The 22,262-nt window shown below is 45.9% G+C and overlaps 1 protein-coding gene across 2 annotated transcripts in view; it reads left to right on the forward strand.

Annotated features, from left to right (window-relative positions):
* LMX1A (LIM homeobox transcription factor 1 alpha) overlaps positions 1-22,262 on the forward strand; it is a 168,550-nt gene that overhangs the window by 140,195 nt on the left and 6,093 nt on the right. For both annotated transcript variants that reach the window (XM_043450557.1, XM_043450565.1), the window contains exons 5-7: positions 16,793-16,965; positions 19,794-19,871; positions 21,532-21,601. In XM_043450557.1, the coding sequence (XP_043306492.1) occupies positions 16,793-16,965; positions 19,794-19,871; positions 21,532-21,601 (321 nt within the window). The remainder of the gene's footprint in view (positions 1-16,792; positions 16,966-19,793; positions 19,872-21,531; positions 21,602-22,262) is intronic.

A 22,262-nucleotide genomic window follows, 5' to 3' on the forward strand; every position in this document is an offset into this window, starting at 1 on the left:
AGGGATGAATAAGGATATGGTATCTATATACAATGGAATAGTAGCTTTTAAAAAGAATGAAATTGGGTCTTTCCTGATAACATCTTGTCCTACTGGCATCAGTAGAGATGAAACAGCTGACTGCATGGGAGGATGCATTTAGACTTGGTCTAAGACATTAAGCTAAAGGACACATGATGATGTCCGTGTTTTGTGAGTGGTTCATAACTTTGAATCATTTGGGTGAGGCAAGCAGAAGGGCCACCCAGCCTTTTACCTCAATCCTGGAAGAGGTGGTCCTGAATAGAATGGAAAAGAGCAACTCCACACCAGGGTGAGGGAGAGCTGACCCCTTTTAGGGCTCTCTGCTCTCTCACCAGCTTAAGTATCTGTGGGTTTGGTATTTTGAGGTCATCACACTTGACAAAGAAGAGGCAAATCTGACTCACGTGCTTGGTAGGGTACTTCAAGATGATGGATAACAAAGGCTATCCCTGCTCATGTCAACCCGAAGTCATCGTATATTCAGCCCCAATTTTCCCATTATTCCCATGCACAACCATTATTATTTTTAAAATTCATTTCAGTGAGAACATTTAAGTGTTACTCTCTTAGCAGGTTTCAGTTATAAAATATAGTGTTATTAACTCTAGTCACCATGTTATATGTTAGAGCCTCAGACCTGATTCATCTTGAAGTTTCTATCCCTTTACCAGGCTCACCCGGTTTCCCCTATTCCCAAGCTCTTGGCAACCACTTTTCTTCTCCATGTTTCAAAATCTAGTCATTCTTAATGTTGCCAATTCATGTAACAGCTTAAAAGCAAAAATACTTTGAGGGTCAACACTGTCAAGGTCAAAGTAGCTAGTTTGCAACCTCTGGCTTATAGATGCACACCATTATTTTTTATCATAATTTTATTCTCTCCTAATTATCAAAACTGGCAGAAATTACTCTGAAGATTTGGGACTTGTTGCAAAGGTATGAAGGCCACTGTTGACTGAAAGGATGTGTTATGATTGCAGACCTCCCATCACTGCACATACACGTATCCCTGTGTACATCTAGGGATAAGGGTGGAGAAAGAGAGGAATGTTCTAGACCAGTGATTCTCCAAGTGTGGTTCCTGGACCAGCAGCATCAGCGTCACCCAGGAAACCATTAGCAGTGAAAAATCGCAGATTGCATCCTGGACCTACTGAGTCAGAGACTGGGGGTGTGCCCGGCAGTCTGGGTCTAAGCAGCCTTCCGGGTGATCCTGAGGCATGCTCAGACTGGAGATCCACTTCTCCAGAGTCTAGACTAGAACCCCAGTGGTCCTAGCTTCATAATAACAGTCTTCTTCCTCTCATCCTTATTTCAACAATAAACTCTGTGCTTTACAAGTAATGACAGGATGGCAAAGAAAAGTTTTTAGTATTAGAAATTCAAGGCTAAGAAGAAATTCAAGGCTAATAAGAAGGATTCGTGATGGTGCTATTAACTATGATTTCATCAAGCTCAAAATCATGTTGGGACACCCAATTTCACTTATGAGTAATAACCATAAATACTCCGTGAAGGGCTGTAAAGGAGTTCAGTGCACACAGTTATATTCTGAGTGATAGTTAAATTAGGGAGAGCTCTTCCTGTGATAAATATTTATTTTTCTCACCCAGTCTCGTGTTCTCACCCAATCTTGTGTCCTCACCTGTGAGGAACCATGGCTAGGGGACGGTCTGTTGAAGATCTCTCACTTGGGAAGGGCAGCGCAGCCAGATGGAGTTGAGGGCTTCCAGGTCAAGGGCCCCATCATTCCCCCAGCTGTCCTTGGAGACTTGCTTTCCAGTCCCCTAAGGGATGGCTGGAGAACAGATTGTACCATGGCACCTGCCCCATCTGGTTCCATCCCTTCAAGGCAAATAGAAGGGCAAAAAGTGGAAGCAGTGACTGATTTTATTTTCTTGGGCTCCAGAATCACTACAGGTGTCTCCAGCCATTAAATTAAAAGACATGCTCCTTGGAAGGAAAGCTATGACAAACCTATCAGTGTATTAAAAAGCAGAGACAAAAAAAAAAAAAATTAGAGACATCAGTTTTCTGACAAAGGCCCATATATCCAAAGCCATGTTTTTTCCTTTGCTTTTAGCTTCTCTTCTTTTCTCAGCTATTTGTAAGGCCTCCTCAGACAACCATTTTGCAGTTTTGCATTTCTTCTTCTTGGGGATAGTCTAGATCACTCCCTCCTGTACAATGTCATGAACCACTGTCCATACTTCTTCAGACACTCTGTCTATCAGATCCAATTCCTTGAATCTATTTGTCACTTCCACTGTATAATTGTAAGGGATTGATTTAGGTCATACCTGAATATTCTAGTGGTTTTTCCTACTTTCTTCAATTTAAGTCTGAATTTGGCAATAAGAAGTTCATGATCTGAGCCACAGTCAGCTCCTGGTCTTGTTTTTGCTGACTGTATAGAGCTTCTCCATCTTTGGCTGCAAAGAAAATAATCAATCTGATTTCAGTACTGACCATCGGGTGATGTTCATGTGTAGAGTCATCTCTTGTGTTATTGGAAGAGAGTGTTTGCTATGACCAGTGCATTCTCTTGGCAAAACTATGTTAGCCTTTGCCCTGCTTCATTTTGTTCTCCAATGCCAAACTTGCCTGTTACTCCAGGTATCTCTTGACTTCCTACTTTTGCACTCCAGTCCCCTATGATGAAAAGGACATCTTTTTTGGTGTTAGTTCTAGAAGGTCTTGTAGGTCTTCATAGAACCATTCAACTTCAACTTCTTTGGCATTAGTGGTTGGGGTGTAGACTTGGATTACTGTGGTATTGAATGATTTGCCTTGGATACTAACATTGATAACTCTTGTTATTTTTGAGATTGCACCCAAGTACTACATTTTGTACCCTTTTTTTGACTATAAGGGCCACTCCATTTCTTGTAAAGGATTCTTGCCCACAGTCGTAGATATAATGGTCATCTGAATTAAATTTGCCCATTCCCATCCATTTTAGTTCAGTGATTCCTAAAATGTCAATGTTCTTGCCATCTTCTGTTTGACCACTTTCAGCTTACTTTGACTCATGGACCTAACATTCCAGGTTCCTCTGGAATATTGTTCTTTACAGCATCGGACTTTACTTTCATCACCAGTCACATCTACAGCTGGGCTTGTTTTTGCTTTGGCTCCGCCTCTTCATTCTTTCTGGAGCTATTTCTCCACTCTTCTCCAGTAGCATATTGGGCACCTACCTACCTGGGTAGTTCATCTTTCAGTGTCATTTCTGTTTGCCTTTTCATACTGTTCATGGTACTCTCAAGGGAAGAATACTGAAATGGTTTGCTATTCCCTTGTCCAGTGGACCACATTCTGTCAGACCTCTCCCATGACCCAGATCTCTCCCATCTCATCCATGACCCATCTGTCTTGGGTGGTCCTACACGGCCATGGCTCATAGTTTTATTGAGTTAGACAAGGCTGTTATGCAAGTGATCAGTTTGGTTAGTTTTCTGTAATTGTGGTTTCCATTCTGTCTGCCCTCTGATGGGTAAGGATAAGAGTCTTATGGAAGCTTCCTGATGGGAGGGACTGGCTGTAGGAGAATCTGGGTTTTGCTCTGATTGGCAGGGCTATGCGCAGTTCAGTTCAGTTCAGTTGCTCGGTCGTGTCTGATTCTTTGTGACCCCATGGACTGCAGCATGCCAGGCCTCCCTGACCATCACCAACTCCCAGAGTTTACTCAAACTCATGTCCATTAAGTCATGGATGCCATCCAACCATCTCACACTATGTTGTCCCCTTCTCCTCCAGCCTTCAATCTTTCCCAGCATCAGGGTCTTTTCAGATGAGTTGGCTGTTCACATCAGATGGCCAAAATATTGGAGTTTTAGCTTCAGCATCAGTCCTTCCAATGAATATTCAGGGATGATTTCCTTTAGGATGGACTGGTTGGATCTCCCTGCTGTCCAAGGGACTCTCAAGAGTCTGCTCCACACCACATTTCAAAAGCATCAATTCTTTGGCACTCAGCTTTCTTTATAGTCCAACTCTCACATCCATACATGACTACTGGAAAAACCATAGCTTTGACTAGATGGACCTTTGTTGGCAAAGTAATGTCTCTGCTTTTTAATATGCTGTCTAGGTTGGTCATAACTTTTCTTGCAAGGAGCAAGCATCTTTTAATTTCATGGCTGCAGTCACCATCTGCAGTGATTTTGGAGCCTCCCAAAATTGTCTGTCACTGTGTCCACTGTTTCCCCATTTATTTGCAATGAAGTGATAGGACACTGAAAGATAAGCTCCCCAGGTCAGTAGGTGCCCAATATGCCACTGGAGATCAGTGGAGAAATAACTCAGAAGGGATGAAGAGGCAGAGCCAAAGCAAAAACAACACCCAGTTGTGTGGTGGAAGTACAACTGGTGATGGAAGTAAAGTCCGATGCTGTAAAGAGAGTATTGCATAAGAACCTAGAATGTCAGGTCCATGAATCAAGGCAAATTCGAAGTGGTCAAACAGGAGATGGCAAGAGTGAACATCGACATTTTAGGCATCAGCGAACTAAAATGGACTGGAATGGGTGAATTTAACTCAGATGACCATTTTATTTACTACTGTGGGCAAGAATCCCTTATAAGAAATGGAATAGCCCTCAGAGTCAAAAAAAGACTCTGAAATGCAGTACTTGGGTACAATCTCAAAAATGACAGAATGATCTCTGTTCGTTTCCAAGGCAAAACATTCAGTATCACAGTAATCCAAGTCTATACCCCAACTGGTAATGCCGAAGAAGCTGAAGTTGAATGGTTATATGAAGACCTACAAGACCTTCTAGAACTAACACCAAAAAAGATGTCCTTTTCATTATAGGGGACTGGAATGCAAAAGTAGGAAGTCAAGAGATACCTGGAGCAACAGGCAAATTTGGCCTTGGAGTACAGAATGAAGCAGGGCAAAAGCTAACAGAGTTTTGCCAAGAGAATGCACTGGTCATAGCAAACACCCTCTTCCAACAACATCAGAGAAGACTCTATACATGGACATTGACCAGATGGTCAATACCAAAATCAGATTGATTATATTCTTTGCAGCTGAAGGTGGAGAAGCTCTATACAGTCAGCCAAAACAAGACTGGGAGCTGACTGTGGCTCAGATCATGAACTCCTTATTGCCAAATTCAGACTTAAATTGAAGAAAGTAGGGAAAAATCACTCGACCATTTAGGTATGACCTAAATCAAATCTCTTATGATTATACAGTGGAAGTGACAAATAGATTCAAGGGATTAGATCTGATAGACAGAGTGTCTGAAGAACTATGGATGGAGGTTCGTGACACTGTACAGGAGACAGTGATCAAGACCGTCCCCATGGAAAAGAAATGCAAAAAGGCAAAATGGCTTTCTGAGGAGGCCTTACAAATACCTGAGAAAAGAGGAGAAGCAAAAAGCAAATGAGAAAAGGAAAGATATTCCCATTTGAATGCAGAGTTCCGAAGAATAGCCAGGAGAGACAAGAAAGCCTTCCTCAGCGATCAGTGCAAAGAAATAGAGGAAAACAACATAATGGGAAAGACTAGAGATCTGTCAAGAAAATTAGAGATACCAAGGGAACATTTCATGCAACATGGGCACAATAAAGGACAGAAATGGTATGTACCTAACAGAAGCAGAAGATATTCAGAAGAGGTGGCAAGAATACACAGAGCCATACAAAAAAGATCTTCACAACCCAGATAATCATGATGGTGTGCTCACCTAGAGGCAGACATCCTGGAATGTGAAGTCAAGTGAGCCTTAGGAAGCATCACTATGAACAAAGCTAGTGGAGGTGATGGAATTCCAGTTGAGCTATTTGAAATCCTAAAAGATGACTGTGAAAGGGCTCTGTCAGTAGATCTTTGATCCAGTTTTCTGTTGTTGGGTGGGGCTGTATTCCCTCCCTGAAGTTGGCCTGCGGCCACACTAGGGCAGAGGTTCTGGAGGCCTGCTTCCAAAGGCCTTCTGGCAGGATGGGTGGGTTCAGTGCCCCCAACCCCATGGCAGGCTGCTGTCGGCTTTGCCCCTCCTGCCACCTTGTCGGGGCTCTTCCTTTGCCCTTGGGTGTGGGGTATCTTTTTTGGTGGAATCCAACATCCTCCTATCCATAGTTGTTCAGTGGTTAGTTGCAATTTTAGTCTTGCCCAGCATTGGGGTCTTTTCCAAGGAGTCAGCTCTTCACATCAGGTGGCCAAAGTACTGGAGTTTCCGCTTCAGCATCAGTCCTTCCAATGAACACCCAGGACTGATCTCCTTTAGGATGGACTGGTTTGATCTCCTTGCAGTCCAAGGGACTCTCAAGAGTCTTCTCCAACACCACAGTTCAAAAGCCTAAATTCTTTGGCACTCAGCTTTCTTTATTTCATCCTAGCTGAGCCCAAGTATGGAAGTAGTTAGTAATTCTATAATAATTGCTATAGCTACTGGATTGGTTGACACTGGTGAACTAATCTCTGAAAAATGGAAAGACAGGACTCCTCAGCATGGCTGTTAATGCAGTGCATCACTTTGTTCTGTATACTTTAGATACAAACTACTCAAAAGTAATTATTAGTCTTCTGAGTGTTCAGTGAGGCGGCGTATATGTAGGATACAAAGATGATTTAGATATGGTCTCTACAGAAGGGATGCAATATTATAATGATGGTAATTAGCCAGCATTTATGAAGTTCTTTTCATGAGTTTAGTACTATAAATACAGTATATAAATTATCCATATAATTATTATAACTATCCTATTAGATAGGTGCTATTAACCCTATTTGAGAAACCAAAACAACGTAGAGGCATCTTGGCTCAGACTACTAGCTAGTAAGTGATGGAGCAAAATATTGAGGCCAAAGCACTGGTCTTAACCACTATGTTCTAGTGCCCATAATGAAATTTCATTTATGTATTTATTTTGCTATTCTGCAAGGCATGTGGGATTCCCCAACCAGGGATCAAACCCACGCCCCCTGCAGTGGAAGCATGGAGCCTTAACCACTGGATCACCAGGGACGTCCCCCATAATGAAATTTTCATATTAGTCCAGTACAATTTTTTTTTAAAAAAATCTGAGCTAATTTTGTTTTTGTTTAAACCATTGGAGAATAATGTTGAGCAACATATACAATTGTCTTCTAACTTGAGTATACTTGAGTAACTAAAACATTGGAGGTAGACAAGCAGGTGCTCTGGGTATTTGGAAAGGGATGAAACTGACTTGGGAAGGAGCTGAGGGAGGCTTCAGGACAAGATAAATTTGGATCTTTTTAGTGGAGAATTATGGAAACACAAGAAGGTTTCGCCCTGCCCCCAGTCATTCCTTGGCTAATTACTCCGTTTTATTTTATTCTTAGCATTTTAACATTGTTAGCAGCTACATTATGTTTTTCTTTACTCTTTACCTCTCTTCTCCCCCTAGGGATAGGAGAACAGTGACTTTCTGGACCTTGTCCATCCCTCCTTATCCTGGGTCTAGTACCTGTGCATAGTACGCACACACGTGTGGTTAGTGAATCACAGGAATTTCATGTGAGAACTGTGAGTTTCTTAATCAGTGGAAACATATAATAAGGTCATGAACACCCAAGAGGAATAATAAAGCAAAATACTTAAAATATCTCACATTTTTATGCTATTTTACAAATTTTTTTCAAAGTACTTTAACCTATTCTGGGTTTCCCTGGTGGCTCAGAGGTTAAAGCATCTGCCCGCAATGTGGGAGACCCAGGTTCAATCCCTGGGTTGGGAAGATCCCCTGGAGAAGGAAATGGCAACCCACTCCAGTATTCTTGCCTGGAGAATCCCATGAACAGAGGAGCCTGGTGGGTTACAGTCCACGGGGTCACAAAGAGTTGGACACGACCGAGCGACTTCACTGCTGAATTCATAATACCATCAGGGTAGCTTATCAGGTTTTTATTTCCCTGATTTTACAAATTTGGAAGGCGGGGCTCAGAGAAGTTAGGTCATTTGCCTTAGGTCACAGAGCAGATGAGTGGTGGATGTAATATCAGAGGCTAGGTGTCTGACTTCACTTGACCCTTTTCTGTTGTGTCTATCAGTGGTTTATGGAATGGTCTAGAGTCTGAAGGCGCAGGCCTGACTGGGTATTAGCCTTGGTTTGTCTTTCCAAACCAGCAGAGGGCCTGGCAGAACCAGGACATCTAGACTAAGGGGATAGGCAGTCAGATCAGCTGTGGTTCTCTAGGCAAATTCTCTCTGTGATTAAGCCTGCAGTGAATTTGCCCTAATATTTAAATGTTTTAGCCAATTCACCCCAGCTCCCCAGTCACCTAGAGGATTGTTGGTCTGGGTCTTTTTAACTTAGACAATTAACCCTTTGTCTTCCATTCCAGATAATTTTATCCTCCTGAAGACTGGTGATTAATGCAGCAAAATGGACTATTCCAAAGAGATATGGTGCTCAATCCACTTAAGTCAGTTCCTAAGTTTGGAGCAAACACACTCAAACTTTAATAATATAACCAAATACAGTGTCATGCATATCATACCCCATGCCTAGTGAGCCATCAGGCTTGCAGATTAATGAGCTTTTATTAAGACTGAGAGACTTCCCAGGTGTCTCAGTGATGGGTAAAGAATCTGCCTACCAACAGGAGATGTGGGTTTGAACCCTGATTTAGGAAGATCTCCTGCAGAAGAAAATGACAACCCACTCCAGCATTCTTGCCTGGGAAATTCCATGGACAGAGGAGCCTGGCGGGCTACAGTCCATGGGGTCACAGAGTCAGACATGACTTAGTGATTAAACAGCAGTTGAGACTGAGAGCAGAACCCCAAACATCTGATTTGACTTGTTATGAGCTTCCTGACCTTCTCTAAGGCCGGCTGAATCAAAAAGAACAAGTTATGGTTTATGTATCCATGCTTGATTGGAATACAGTGATGGTGGTAGAGAGGTATTTTCTGATGTCCTGATTATCAAGATTTCCAGTAATGACAAAGCTATGCATAGTTCCATGGAACATTTACCTCTGCTTATCAGTTTGGGTTGCATGTGGCCATCTCTTCATTAAAAAGGGGAGGACAAAGAGATGGGAAAACTCAGAGAGGAAAAGATACAGAGCGTGTGTATCTGTGTAGAAGGGAGAGGGAGTGAGGCAGGGTAAATGTCAGCAGAAAGCCTACTGAAATGTGAAAAGACCCCAAACTGATGCAGATCCACAGAAATTCCACCGGTCAGTATCAGTACTGTCTATGCTCCCGACAAACCTCCCAGGCTCAAGGGGAACTTCAGGAACACCAGGCAGCCAAGGAAAGCAGAAGGAGAGGGTGCTAGGCTGCGGGGGGCGCCTGCATTCTCAGAGTGGAGACTGAGCTCCCCTTGCGGGACTACCTGGACGTCTGAGCTGGACGCCCCTCTCCCTCTGCTTGGCACAGGAGCCTCCATCCACAGTGGACATCGCTGAACAGAGGGGTTCTTGGGACCCCTTACCCGTGGCCTGCTCAGGAGTGTAGCTCTGCTCCTGGCTGCCCTGATCTTGAAATGCTAGGTGCCCCGTGACTGAGGATCCTCCCAGAGTGAGGGTTGGAGTGGCAGGGTGTGCCTGGGGAGAGTGGGGTGGAGTGAGGGAACCAGGATTTAAAATAAGGCCTGTCCTTTTTGCACTGAAAAGAATGGCTTTTCCAGTAGGAGCTCAGAGTGGAAGATCCATCACCCCAGAAACCCTTCCCTTTCCTCACTCTTTAATAACAGTGATGCTGCCTTACCTGGAGCTACAAGACCCAGGTATCCTTGGGTCGTCCCAACAATCCTGGGAGGCAGCGTAGGCAGGGGAGGGAAAATGGAAGACAGAGCATCCCAGCTGTGTGCCCTTTGGCAAAATATCACTCACCTCCCCAGGGCCTGGTTTACTCATGTGTAGTTTAAAAACAAGGGGGACAGATAATAACACCATTTCTGCCTCCTAGTGTTCCAACAGAAACAATGAAATAATGCAATTGTAAAGTGAAGCTGTCAACTGTTAGTTAAGGGAGAGGGCTGTTTTTTCATTTTATAGATAAAGAAATTGAGTCTCAGCAATGTGAGAATCTATCCAAGGATACACAGCTGAGTAGCAAAATTAGAACTAGAATCCAGGTCTCCTGTTTCGTGGCCAGAGTTACCTTCCACCATTCCATCTGCTCTTTTGATATAAAGAGTGGTCTTTCAGTGGTTATGGGAGACCTAGCACCTAAACTGCCTCCACTCCTGGGCCAGGGCACACACAGGTGACTCTCATTTGTTTATGCCTTATTTTCTGGTTAAAAAGTCTGAATCTCTGCTCCCTGCAGGAGTGTTTCGGACCTGGGCTTGGAAGTAGACAAGCTTGGCGAGAAACCTGGCCCCACCACCTGGACCCTGTGTGTTGGGGGAGGTTCCTGAAGCTTTCTGAAGCTGTGACTATTCCTTAGGTAGGAGAAGAGTTCCTCCAGGACCTGCCATGCTGTGTTGCCATGGAGATGAGGTGAACTGTTTACCCTGGACACAGAGAGTGACGCCTAACTGGTGCTTGGGATGTGGGCCTTTTCTTCTTTTCTCGGGTCCCTTGTCTAGTGCTGAGACCTGAGACCTCCTCAGCCCAGGCTGCAAGGTGGGCCTGGTGGCCGGTGGTGTCCTCACATGTAGACACTGGTATCTACTTTCCTGGACCACGGGGCCCTGTATCCTGGGTCCACACTTTTCCTGTGTAGCTCCAGCCACAGGACTCCCCCATGTCTCATCATTGCTAATGGCATTGGCTCAGGAACGTCTGGGCCCCTGGAGAAAGCTCCACGTGGCCTCTCCACCCTGCTGTTCCTCTTCCCCAGACGTGCACACCCTCTGAGGCCCTGAGGCCCCCCTACTGGCCTGCATGCACATTCTCTCCCCTCTTCTCCAGTCTCAGGCTGAGCCCTTTTCCCCACCCCTGCCTTCTCCCCTTGGCCTATTTGGACCCACTCCTCCTTCCTCCCTTGCATTTAGGCCCCTGCCTTCTCTAGCTCCTCCAGCTCATTGACACCCTTCTTTCTTCAATGCCTTTATTTTTTAAACTTGAAGTATAGTTGGTTTATAATATTGTGTCAGTCTCGGGCGTACAGCAACGTGATTTAGCTATGCATACATATATATTCTTTTTCAGGTTCATTTCCGTTATAGTTTATTACAAGATATTGAGTTCAGTTCCCCGTGCAATATAGTAGGACCTTGTTTATTTTATATATGGTATAAGTGTAGTGCTATATAGTATAAACATAATACTATATAATACTATATATATAATAGTATTATCAATATATAGTGTATCTGCTAATCCCAAACTCCTAATTTATCCCTTCCTTCTTTCCCCTTCTATATGCCTCCATTTTTATTGATAGTCTTTTTTACCATGCCTAAAACTCATAACCAAATACTATATTTATTGTTTCACACATGCTAACTCTCACATGCTCCCTGTCTGTTCCTTGAGAGCAGGGGGGTCACGATCTCTGTCATCCCCGGTGCTGAGTACCTGGTGATGTGCAAGTAGACTGTATATTCAGTGAGCCTCACTTGCCAGGTCCAGGTCTTGCTCCCCTGCTATTTGAAGTTCTCTCTTGACACAAGACACCCTCTCTGCCCTTCCCTGCCTGGCAGCGTCTGTGCATTGCCTGTCATTCACTTGCACCTCCAGTGACACCTGCATTCTGTCGTGTTCCCAGCCCCCTCCTCCAGCTCCTGTAAACAGAGTTATTATTTTGGCACTTGATCGTTGTCTGTTCATCTGGGATCTGTAAGAGCAGAGGCCAAATCTCCATCATCTCTGTAGCCCAGAATTGTCCTTCTGCAGTGCCCAACTCGGGAGCCCACAATAAATGTTGAGTGGATGCTGTTGCAAAGTCCAAGGCAAATCTACAGAAACTTGATGTGGGTCTGAGTTGAGACCTCCTTGAAGGACTCTGTATAAGGCAGTTTCAAACTGTAGCTGCAGAGACATCATTATTCTAGAGAGCTTTACCTCCTGCCTCTTGAATGTGAAATGCCGCCTTGCATCTATACTCAGGGAGTGTTGTGATCCTCTAGCACAAGGCAGCGGCTGAAATAGTTTCCTATATATTCTGTCCTCATAAATTCCTCCCTTGCTTCTTTCCCTCCCCCTCCACACACCACAAGTCCCAGAGCCTTCCTCTTCTCCCCTGCCTGAAGGACATTTATGAGGACCATCACGGGGGGAGCATCTGAGCCCTGTTCCTGCCTCCCCCTTCCCTCACTTGAGGGTCTGTGGTCCCCCTCCCTCACCTTCGCCTCCTGGGCCAAGCTCTGACATCTCTTGCCCAGTTTATGGGCCGTTGGGACTTTTCCAACAACCTGAAATGAATCTGGGAGGCCCCACAGGTGGTACAGCCTGTCTCGGAGCCATAAACCACGGCTGGTCTTTCATCTGCCATTGCTTATGTCACGAACGAGTGGGAGGGCCAGGCAAAGGGGAGCTATAGCCCCTGAGCCATTCCAGATTTCCTTTTTTACAAGAAAGCGGGAAGAAAGGCCCTGAGAAACATGCTCCAACTTCGTGCCAAGCAAATTCATTTCAGCCTGGTAGGCTGTGCGTGGAGACTTAATCTCTGGACCTTCCCTCTAGGAGTCAGATTTATGCTGCGTTTGTGTCTAAATGGCCTCCAGGGATGCTGACATTTGTTGTTGGAGACAGCAAGTGGTGTTCCTTTCATCTCCGCTGAGGGGTGTCAGCTTAAATTATGAGGGATCGCTCTGGCCTGCATCTGGGTGTGGGAGCCTCTGGCGAGGCAGAGGGGCCAGCCCTCACTCTGCTCCCGCGACGTCTCTGCTGTTAGAAGGTTTCTCTTCATCTTCTGCTCTGTGGTACTCCTGCTGGCCCAGTAAGAAATCTCCTGGCTCGTTTAGAACTTTCCTTTCTCTTGGACAAATCACTAAGTATATATTTTAGGCACTGCGTACTTGCATGGAGAAGTTGGCGTCAGAGTCAGGCAGCCCTCCGCTGCTGAAGGAGGAGGCAGGAGCCTGTGTTAACATCCCAGGAGTGGCCTGGAAATTCCCCGAAAGAGTCAGAGGGCACTGCTGTGCTCATGTTCACCACCTGGCAGGCTGAAGCCAGTGATGGTCTGTGCTCCCCTTGGCAGCTGGGTCGAGACATCTGTCTGCATTTTGGGAGATGCCCAGAGGCGCTCCATTCCTCCGTCTTCAGACTCTCTCTTGCTCCGATCTGCCAAGACACCTGAAATTTCACAGTGGTGAATGTTGGGTTGGAGGCGTTTCCTGCTCCATGTCTGTACATTGCTGACGGTGCCAGAGGACAGATCAGACTATGGCAGTCACTAACTCCTCAGTGTGGAGCAGTGCTTCCTGCTCCAGACGCAGAGTCTGAAAGCCTGGAGCACAGGATATGTACGTTTTGATGGAGAACAGGTCAGGAGCGGTCCAGGGCAGGGGTCGGCACACCGTGGTATGCAGGCCAGGTCTGGCCCGGTGCCTGTTTGGGAAATGGTTTTATTGGAACCCAGCCATACCTCTTCATCCTGTCTCTGCGGCATTCACGCTACAATGGCCGAGTTGAGTGATTGCGATAGAGACCGTACGACCTGCAAAGAATAAAATACTTTACTCCCTGGCCTTCTACAAAAAAAGTTTGCAGATGCCTACTCTAGAGCATCTAGTGTTTCTTGGAAGGCAAAATGGGACCCCTTAGGAGACAGAAGAGAAAGACTGAACAGCAATAGGAGGGATCAAAGGGAGAAAATGCAACACAAAAATGATAGAAACACTCTAGGGTCAGATCTTAATCTCATCCTCCCTCTCCTCCCACGTCTGCCCATCTTCCTTCTCCTCCTCTTCTGAAAACAAACGTTTTCATCTGTCCTCTCAGGGCTGTAGAGAAAATGAGTGAGCAGCTCCTTGTGATGCTCTTTACGTCCACCAAAAATGGGCACCAAAGGCTGCCCTAGGAGACGGTTCTTTTTGCCCTGCCCCTGGCTGTTCCATGATGGGGTCTTGGGAAATGTGCACGTGCCTTAGCAGGGGTGAGTCCAGAGTACACAGATGTCAGGGGCCCCAGCCAACCACTCCTGGGGCTGTGAACAAACCTCACCCATCACATCTTCCTTCTGGGACCAGCCTTGGTCCCCTGTCCCTCTCTCTTTCTCCTCATAAGCACTCACACACTCACTTTCTATAAAACCAGCTCACAGGGCAAGCTAGGGTCATGTCTGCAAAGAGAGAGGAATGAATGCTCGCACTTAAAACCATAACTCAGGCTCCCATCAATGTGCACCTGTTACTAAGAGAAAACACGGATCTCAGATTAAAAACACGTCCTTTGAAATGATGATGGTGATGATTTACTACGTACGTATCATACTTAGACAGTGCTAAACCCTTTACATATATCATCTCATTTAATTCCAACAACAACAGTGTCACTTTCTCCAATAAGAAAATTGAGTCTTGGGAATTTCTTGAGAATCACACATCATCACCGGCAAGGCCAGAATTGAAACCCAAGTTCCTATGGCTCCAGAGACCATGCTTGTGGGCACTGTGCCATCATGCTTTTCTGAATGGTGTCAGCATATATGAGCCATTATCATGGAATCTAGCATTATTTTAGATTTTTCGTTTTCAATAATTGAATCATCCTAGTCATCAATACGCATTTGCATCAAGTTATGTGACTATAAAAGAACCAGACTGACTCTGTAAGACGTTTGCAAATACCATTGTATGGACAAAACAGGTATAAGACATGTAGTTTCTGAAGGTGATAAAATTGCATTTTAAAATCAGTTCTGTGCTTTGGATTGCTCACTCATTTGTTCCAGACTCAGTAACCTTGTAGTCATCTGCCTTGCAGGAGATCTTCACAATGCTTGGCATGGGGTGTCACCCACGTTGCCTCAGAAATAGTACCCAAAGCATCAGCAGTATCAGAGGAGCATCATTTGATCCCAAAGAATCCACTCAGAATTATTGGCTTCACAAAAGGCTGAGTTTGGGGAGTCTCCAAGCAGCAGGATGCAGGGCCCAGCGAGGATGAATCTGCACCATCAATGGCCTCCTTTTTTCTACCTTTTCTCTCCTTGTGGGATCTTAGTTCCCCAAGGCTTTTAGTTCTTACATGCTTGTTTTTTTCTTGGAAAAAAAAAAAAACCCTTCTAGAAAGATCCTAAAACCCCTTACATCTGACTTAGATCAGCTTACTGAATTCTCCCCTGGGAAAAGAAGCCTAAGAGTTGAAAAGGCCAGAGTGGCCAATCCCTGTCATGAGGAGTCTTCTTTCATCTCACCTTCATCCATCTTTTAGGTTTTATCATTTGTACTCTCATAGGGAGTGAGGCAGAGAGGAAAAGATGTCCTTCCCATAACACCTAATAAAAGCCTCCTCTGTGCCTCTGTGTTAGTTGCTTTGGGTATTCTTGTCTCCAGAGCAGGCTCAGTGTAGGGCATCCCTTACACAGGATTGAACTTAAAACAAGAGGACAGAGCTGGATGGAGACCCAGGTCTGCCTATGTCAGACTCTTTTCAGTTACATTGCAAGGGTCATGCCATCAAGGAACTCAGAGGTTCATCTTCCTTCACATTCAGACTGTATGTCTAAAAGTTCATAGAGGAAAGCATCTTAGCCATTCTCTTTCAGATGAAAATAAGGTTTTTTGGCTCTAGCAGAGCCAAAAAGTAGGATTAAACTAAGTCTAAACTCAAACATGGTATGCAAAAAACCATCTTTCCAGAGGACGTTACCATGAAGAACTAGGATGTGGAGCTTACACCCAGTGGGTCCCCTCATCCTGGATTTTTTTAAGTGGCCGGAAGGGGACCAGAATGAGGGGACTGGAGCCAAGGAAGCTCTTGGGACAAAGGTTTCTCCTGGATGAAAGAGGGCAGCTGAGCTGGGTAAGGACCCAGAGATAAATGAGGGTCTTGTTAGGGTAATGTGAGCACACACTGCCTGTGGCTTTTAATGCCAAAAGTAGGAAGGAATCTCTCTCACAGGGGTATTTCCTAGATCCTGGAAGCATCTTCTCAGAAGTGTGAAGTCTATGGGATGCAAAAGGTAGCCTGGGAATGAATGTCATATGTACTAGAGGCTTTATTTCCTTCAAGTTACTCCTTGTATTGATCACTGCTGATAAAGTTGAAATAAACACATAAATAGTTACTTTACTAGAGAATTATTTCTTCTATAGACACGCAGTTTTGACTAATTGCCTATTATCTGTCTCTGTACATAGTTTTATGTTGGTCTTCTGCGGCCTTTTAAACAGTATTGTTTTTTAACCTCCTGGCAGTGGCTAGTATTTCAGACATAGTATCTAGAAGTTATATATAAATTATCCAGGTCAAGAAAACTACACAAACTATTAGTATACTAATAACCAATGCTTACTGGGCATTTACTATATGCCCATTACTATACTTCTGAATGCCTTCTTGGTAACCTCATTGAATCCTCAAATAACCTCAGTGAAGTGTTCTCCTCTATCCCGATTTTACAGAGAAGGAAATTGATCCCCAGAGAGTTAAGTCACTTGCTCAAGGCCATACAGCTGGTAAATGTGGAGCTAGGAGAATATCCTGGGAGGAAGTCCTGAGCTGTGATGGTGGACTTCCTGGTTCCTATCTCCAAGTTTCAGAAGTTTTTCCTTAGCCCCTTCCTGGGGGCTTTGGGATCAATACCACACGGGTTGTTGCATTCATATCTTAAGTCATCCTCATAACGTGGACCTGAGTGTCTTATTATGGAATAACATACAACTCCAGGTAGCAGCCCTGAGGGACTCAACACATTACTTCTGCTTCTTTCAGGGAAAAGTGATGATGAGGAAAGTCTCTGCAAGTCAGCCCATGGGGCAGGGAAAGGAGCCTCTGAGGACAGCAAGGACCATAAGCGCCCCAAACGTCCCAGAACTATCCTGACAACCCAACAGAGGAGAGCATTCAAGGCCTCGTTTGAAGTATCCTCCAAGCCGTGCAGGAAGGTACAGAGGGGAAGAAGGGAAGAAGGGGGATAAGGCCCCTCTTCTCTGCGTGTGCCCTGGACTCCTTTGGGGTGTCGATGGGCACCAGGGTGGGGAGTGCTGTTCAGACAGTCTGGGCGGGTGGCCCTGAGCCCCATTGGAGGCTCCAGGGATCACTGTAGCTGTGGCTGGGGCAGTGGTAGAATCTCCTTTTGCTTTTCGGCATGCACCGTTCCAACTGGCTACTTCCTCTTACCTTTCATTTCATGGAGAGCAATGAGGAGAATAATAAGGAGTTCCAGTTGGGGTATAGGTCAAAATGTTACAATAGAGGAAAAATACAGTGGGTTGTAGCACATGTTCTTTTTTTGGCCCAGTTTGTTCTGCTTAAGGTGGTGATTTTGGCATTCATCCATGTTGCAGTTCACCCATTTTTGTTGTTGCATGGTATTCCGTGGGTATACCATGGGTTGCTTGTCCATTTATCTATTGATGGGCATGTGGATTGTTTCCAGTTTGGGGCTGTTACAGACAAGGCTGCTGGGAACAGATATGTAAAAAAAAATACAGTGACTTAATGAGACAAGAGTTCATGTTGCTCTCACATCATAGTCCAGAGGTGAGCAACACAAGATTGGCCGAGAAACTCTGTCTCATCACATGGGTCTAAGGGACTGCTCCAGATGTCACCATTTTTTGCAGCTACCATGGTGGAAAAAGAGGGAGTAGGGTGGGGGGCGGGGACAAGCAGTTGCTTTTTACAGGACATACACACCCTGGGATTTTTTGCATCACTCTCACGTGTTGGCTAGAATTTAATCCTGTGATTACAAAGGGACCTTGGAAATGAGTCCATCTGGGTATCCATATAAATTCCTAAAACTTAGGAATTCAGTTGCTAAGAGGAAGAAAGAGAGAATTCATTTTGGAGACAATTAGTAGTCTCTGTCACAAATAGCTGCCTTTACTTGTTAAGTACCCACCATTTATTGACTCTGCCATACTAGGTACTGTCTTTTATGCAACAAAAATAAGAAAACAAGGGTTCCTGAAATTGAATTGAAATTCATAGAAGAAAGACATTTAAAAATTTTTAGCATTGTTTTTCCTCTCTCCCTCTGTGTAGGAATCAGTTTTTGCTACGGTAACAAATAAAATCTTAGCAGCTCCAACAAACATTTATTTCCTCCTGCTAGGCTGTGGGTTGGCTGGGGCCCAGCTGGGTTCAGGTTCAGGTCTGCCCCCCATGTCTGTCATTAAAGGGTCCAGGCCAAAGAAGCAGCAGCCACCTGGGGCACATGGGTCTCCTGACGATGGCAGAAGGCAAGAGTCTGAGTTCCACTGGGCATGCCCAGTGGATCTCCATGGAGATCACTCACTTCACATCCGGTAACAGTCCATGTGCCACAGCAAGTCACGTGGGTAAGCCCACTGTGAGTGCAGGGGAGGCGCATAGCCATCCAGGAGTGGGGAGGATGGTTATTTGCTGAACCACAATACATCCTCCCACCACTTCTGACTTTTGAAGTTTCAACTGCAGAATGCTTTCCTTGCCTGACCTCACTGCCCCATAAGTTCCAGCAGAAAGAGCTGGTAGAAAGTGAGCCCCAAAGTAGGCCTGCACAAGGGCCAATTCCCACTTCCCTCAGCAGTTTACTTGTTCTGCATGTACTAGACCCCCGGCCTCTGTGTGGCCTGTGCCCACTGCCTGTCCCTGGGCCACCAGCAGGGAGGAGATGTGCGCTGGGACACTGGGGAGAAATCTCTGAGGGCCAAGACAGAGGGGCAGCCTGGAGCCAAGAGAAGGGACAGGTCACTCGTGTCTGGGAAATCAGGCGAGGCTTTGTGGAGCAGGTGGCCTCTGAGCCGGGCCTCTGAAGGATGGATAGGGTTTCTGCAGGTGGCCGTGGGCCCCTGGGTACACTGGTGTTTAAGTTGGCTTAGCAGAAGGATGTGCTTTAAAGATCTGCTCTAATCATCCCATTTCTCCTAAGCTTGAGTGAGTGGTGTGACAAAGGTAGACGCTTCCCAAGGCCTCCCAGCGCTTCCAGCTTGCCCTATTTATATGTTTACTGAAGGCGCTCCTAAGTCTGATCTCCTCAGAATCTAACCGTGAGGAGCCAGTGTGTCTCAAGGCCACTCTTGGGAGATCTGTGCCTCTTCCCCCTTCCCTTCTGGCCCGTCCCTCGCCACATGCCTGTGTGGAGGGCAGACGTTTAAACCCCTCTCTTCACGAGAGGGACCTCGATTGTCCTGTCCCTTCGTAGCCCCAGGCCACGTGCCCACCTCAGCGTGGTCTGCCTTGCTCTGTCAGATCCAAGATGGCTCTTGTCTTATCTTTTCTGAGGGCTCGCTGTAAATATGAATATTCCCGAGACACCCAAAGTGATCTAGAGCTATAAGGGACAAAACCAAACATTTAAGTCAGTGAATTAGGTAGAAGAGAGCAAGAGAGAACCATTTGTTTTTGCAAAGTGGTTTTTCACCCTCAGTTCTCCTTAAGTAGGTTATGGCATATACCTGGCATACAGCTAAAACACAAAAATAGATTTTGCTAGTATCTAAGAACCACTTGAAGGCCCAGGTTCCAGAAGATGAGAAACCCAGGAACACTTCTTAAAATACAAACCTAGATGAATGCTGCTGCTTCTCCTCACTTCCCTGGAGAAGCACTGTCTCTCCAGCTGAAGGGAAGCAATGCTCTGTTTGGGGTTTTGCTGAACGTTGAATTTGCACCAGCTCCTGTGAGGTGTGGCCTGCTGGGCTCGCTGTGCACTGCACAGCGAGCGTTCTGCCTTCTACTCTGACATGCCAGTGTTTCTGTATTTCTAATGTTACATGTTTTTAAGGTGAGGGAGACCCTGGCTGCAGAGACAGGGCTGAGCGTCCGTGTGGTTCAGGTGTGGTTCCAGAACCAGAGAGCTAAGGTAATCTGCTTCTTACTTCTGTCTCTGTGTGGCCGGTTTCCTGAAATAATAGTAGAATGTTGTCCTTGCCCACAAATTTTCTAACTTCAATTCATTGGATAGACTAGTTCTCTCAATTCAGAAAGTCTATGATGAGCAGTCATTTCAGCCACAGCATACTTGCAGAAGGGCATTTGTTCTAGTGGGATGCTGTTATTTTCCTCGTGATTGTGACTGTCAGTCATTTTCATGAAGAAATACCTTTCTGTGTCTTTTGATAAAAGCAGGTTCTTTGATTCCTATTCATTTAACCCAGATGCCAGAGTACCTTTGAAATTTCAGAGGGAAGCCAACATAGCACCCATATGATTGGTCTAAGACAACATCATGGCGCATGGAATGGATGGCCTAACTCACCTTTCCTCGGGCCCCACCTGTCCCTGTTATATAGTCATATTGTCTAATGCATCCTACCAAAGTGTGCAAGCCCCTGCCGCGGTCTCTCGTTGACCTTAGACCTTTACCTGTTTATCTTCCTACCTGTACACGTGCATGTGTTGGGCTTCCCAGGTGGCTCAGTGGTAAAGAATCTGCCTGCCAATGTAGGAGACGCAGGAGATGTGGATTTGATCCCTGGATTGGGAAGATTCCCTGAAGGAGGAAATGGTGGCCCACTCCAGTATTCTTGCCTGGAAAACTCCATGGACAGAGGAGCCTAGTGGGCTATCGCCCAAGGTGTTGCAAGGGTTGGATATGACTGAGCACACACACACACACACACACACACACACACACACACACACACACACACGTGTTAGTGGCCCATTTCTCTAGACCTCTAATCTTTAGTGGGCGATGGATTCGTATCTCATTAGCTCATCATGATGGGTTAAGATACCATTTCCGTAACTGAATTCCTCAGACTGGGCTTCTGGTGTGTAGTCCGTGGTCTTTTCTATGAAAGAATTTCATAGTTCAATAGGTTTGAGAGAACCTATAGCCTATGTATTCATAAGCAGGGAACATATTCGAAGTTCTGAGAAATCTTGCAGTAAAGAAGTTTTTAAAAAATCTAATGTTCCCTACACACACACACACACACGCACACACACACCAAGGACCTCATGGTACCCTAATGTTCCACAGAAGACACTTTGAGAAAGATTGAGTTGATGTGTTCCTTCTGGGAAGTTAGTGTGCTAACAGGGTGCTCTGGGAGACAAGCTCCTTACCTAAAGGCATGCATCTGCTGGTAGGAGTCTCTGCCCCAGGGGCCAGGGGTTGGAACGACCTCTTGGCTCATGCCAGATCACAGCTTTCAGCAGGCCCTTACTGCACAGCTAAGCTGGGCTGCAGACTGCACGTGCCTCTCTTATACCTCACAGTAAACTGTGACGCCATCAGCAGCAGGTTTTATGTGCTGAGAGGGCATCCCTGTTCCTGCTAAGAGCAGCTTCCCTGTGGCTTCCTAGCCAGCTGTCTTTCCACAGCTGCGGTGTAGAAATCCCTCAGCCGCCACGCATCAGGCTCAAGGCGCCGTTCCTGAAATATGGATTCTCTCCTGAGTAAAAGCTAGGGAAGGGGTCCCTCTGCTTTCGCCCTGAGCCAACTCCCCCTGACCTAGCTGTGAGAACCTGCTGCAGGCCCCCTGACTTCTAATCCTGAGTTCTCTCTTCCCCAGATGAAGAAGCTGGCCCGGCGGCAGCAGCAGCAGCAGCAAGATCAGCAGAACACCCAGAGGCTGAGTTCCGGTAAGCTGGCACCTCCTCCTGGCCAGGCCTCTCCTGCCCGGGGCTGCCAACTGCCCTGCCCTTGGATGACATCTCTGGGCTCCCTTGAAGCCCATCCCACACTCACTTGGGAGAAGGGGCCTTCCGGGGAGGACCAAACCGTGGGAACTGTGAGTGCAGAGGGCGCCGGCTGAAGGCCCAGAGCTGTGGCTCAGAGGTGGCACTAGCCAAGTCCAAAGCCCGCTTGGCAGATCCTGCTGTGGTACCTGGGCCTGTGTCGGGGCCTACCTGCAGAGTCAAGGACACGCCCAGCTTCTCATCCAGCCAGGCCCTGCTTCTCGGCAAATCAGTTTCATAGAAGACACCACAGTGATGTACAATCTTTTCCAAAATACTATGAAATAGTAAAAATAATGATAGTGGGGAAAAAAACACTCCTAGGTTGAGCACTCTTGCTCTCATGCTGACCTGACTCACAGCCACCAACCCCCAAGGTGAGCAGAGGAGTTACTAATGTTTCCATCTTACAGATGAACAGAGGCTCTGCAAGGTGGACCACAGTCCTAGATCAGTGAAGGATGGAGTTGGGCTGGAACCAGTCTCTCTAAGGCCCACTTGGTCACGCTGCCTTAACTCGCCCTTACCTCCATGTACCTTCATTTGTTGTTTTTTAATAGGGGCA

Source organism: Cervus canadensis, chromosome 2 (genome assembly GCF_019320065.1).
Source record: "Cervus canadensis isolate Bull #8, Minnesota chromosome 2, ASM1932006v1, whole genome shotgun sequence".
NCBI classification, from domain to species: domain Eukaryota; kingdom Metazoa; phylum Chordata; class Mammalia; order Artiodactyla; family Cervidae; genus Cervus; species Cervus canadensis.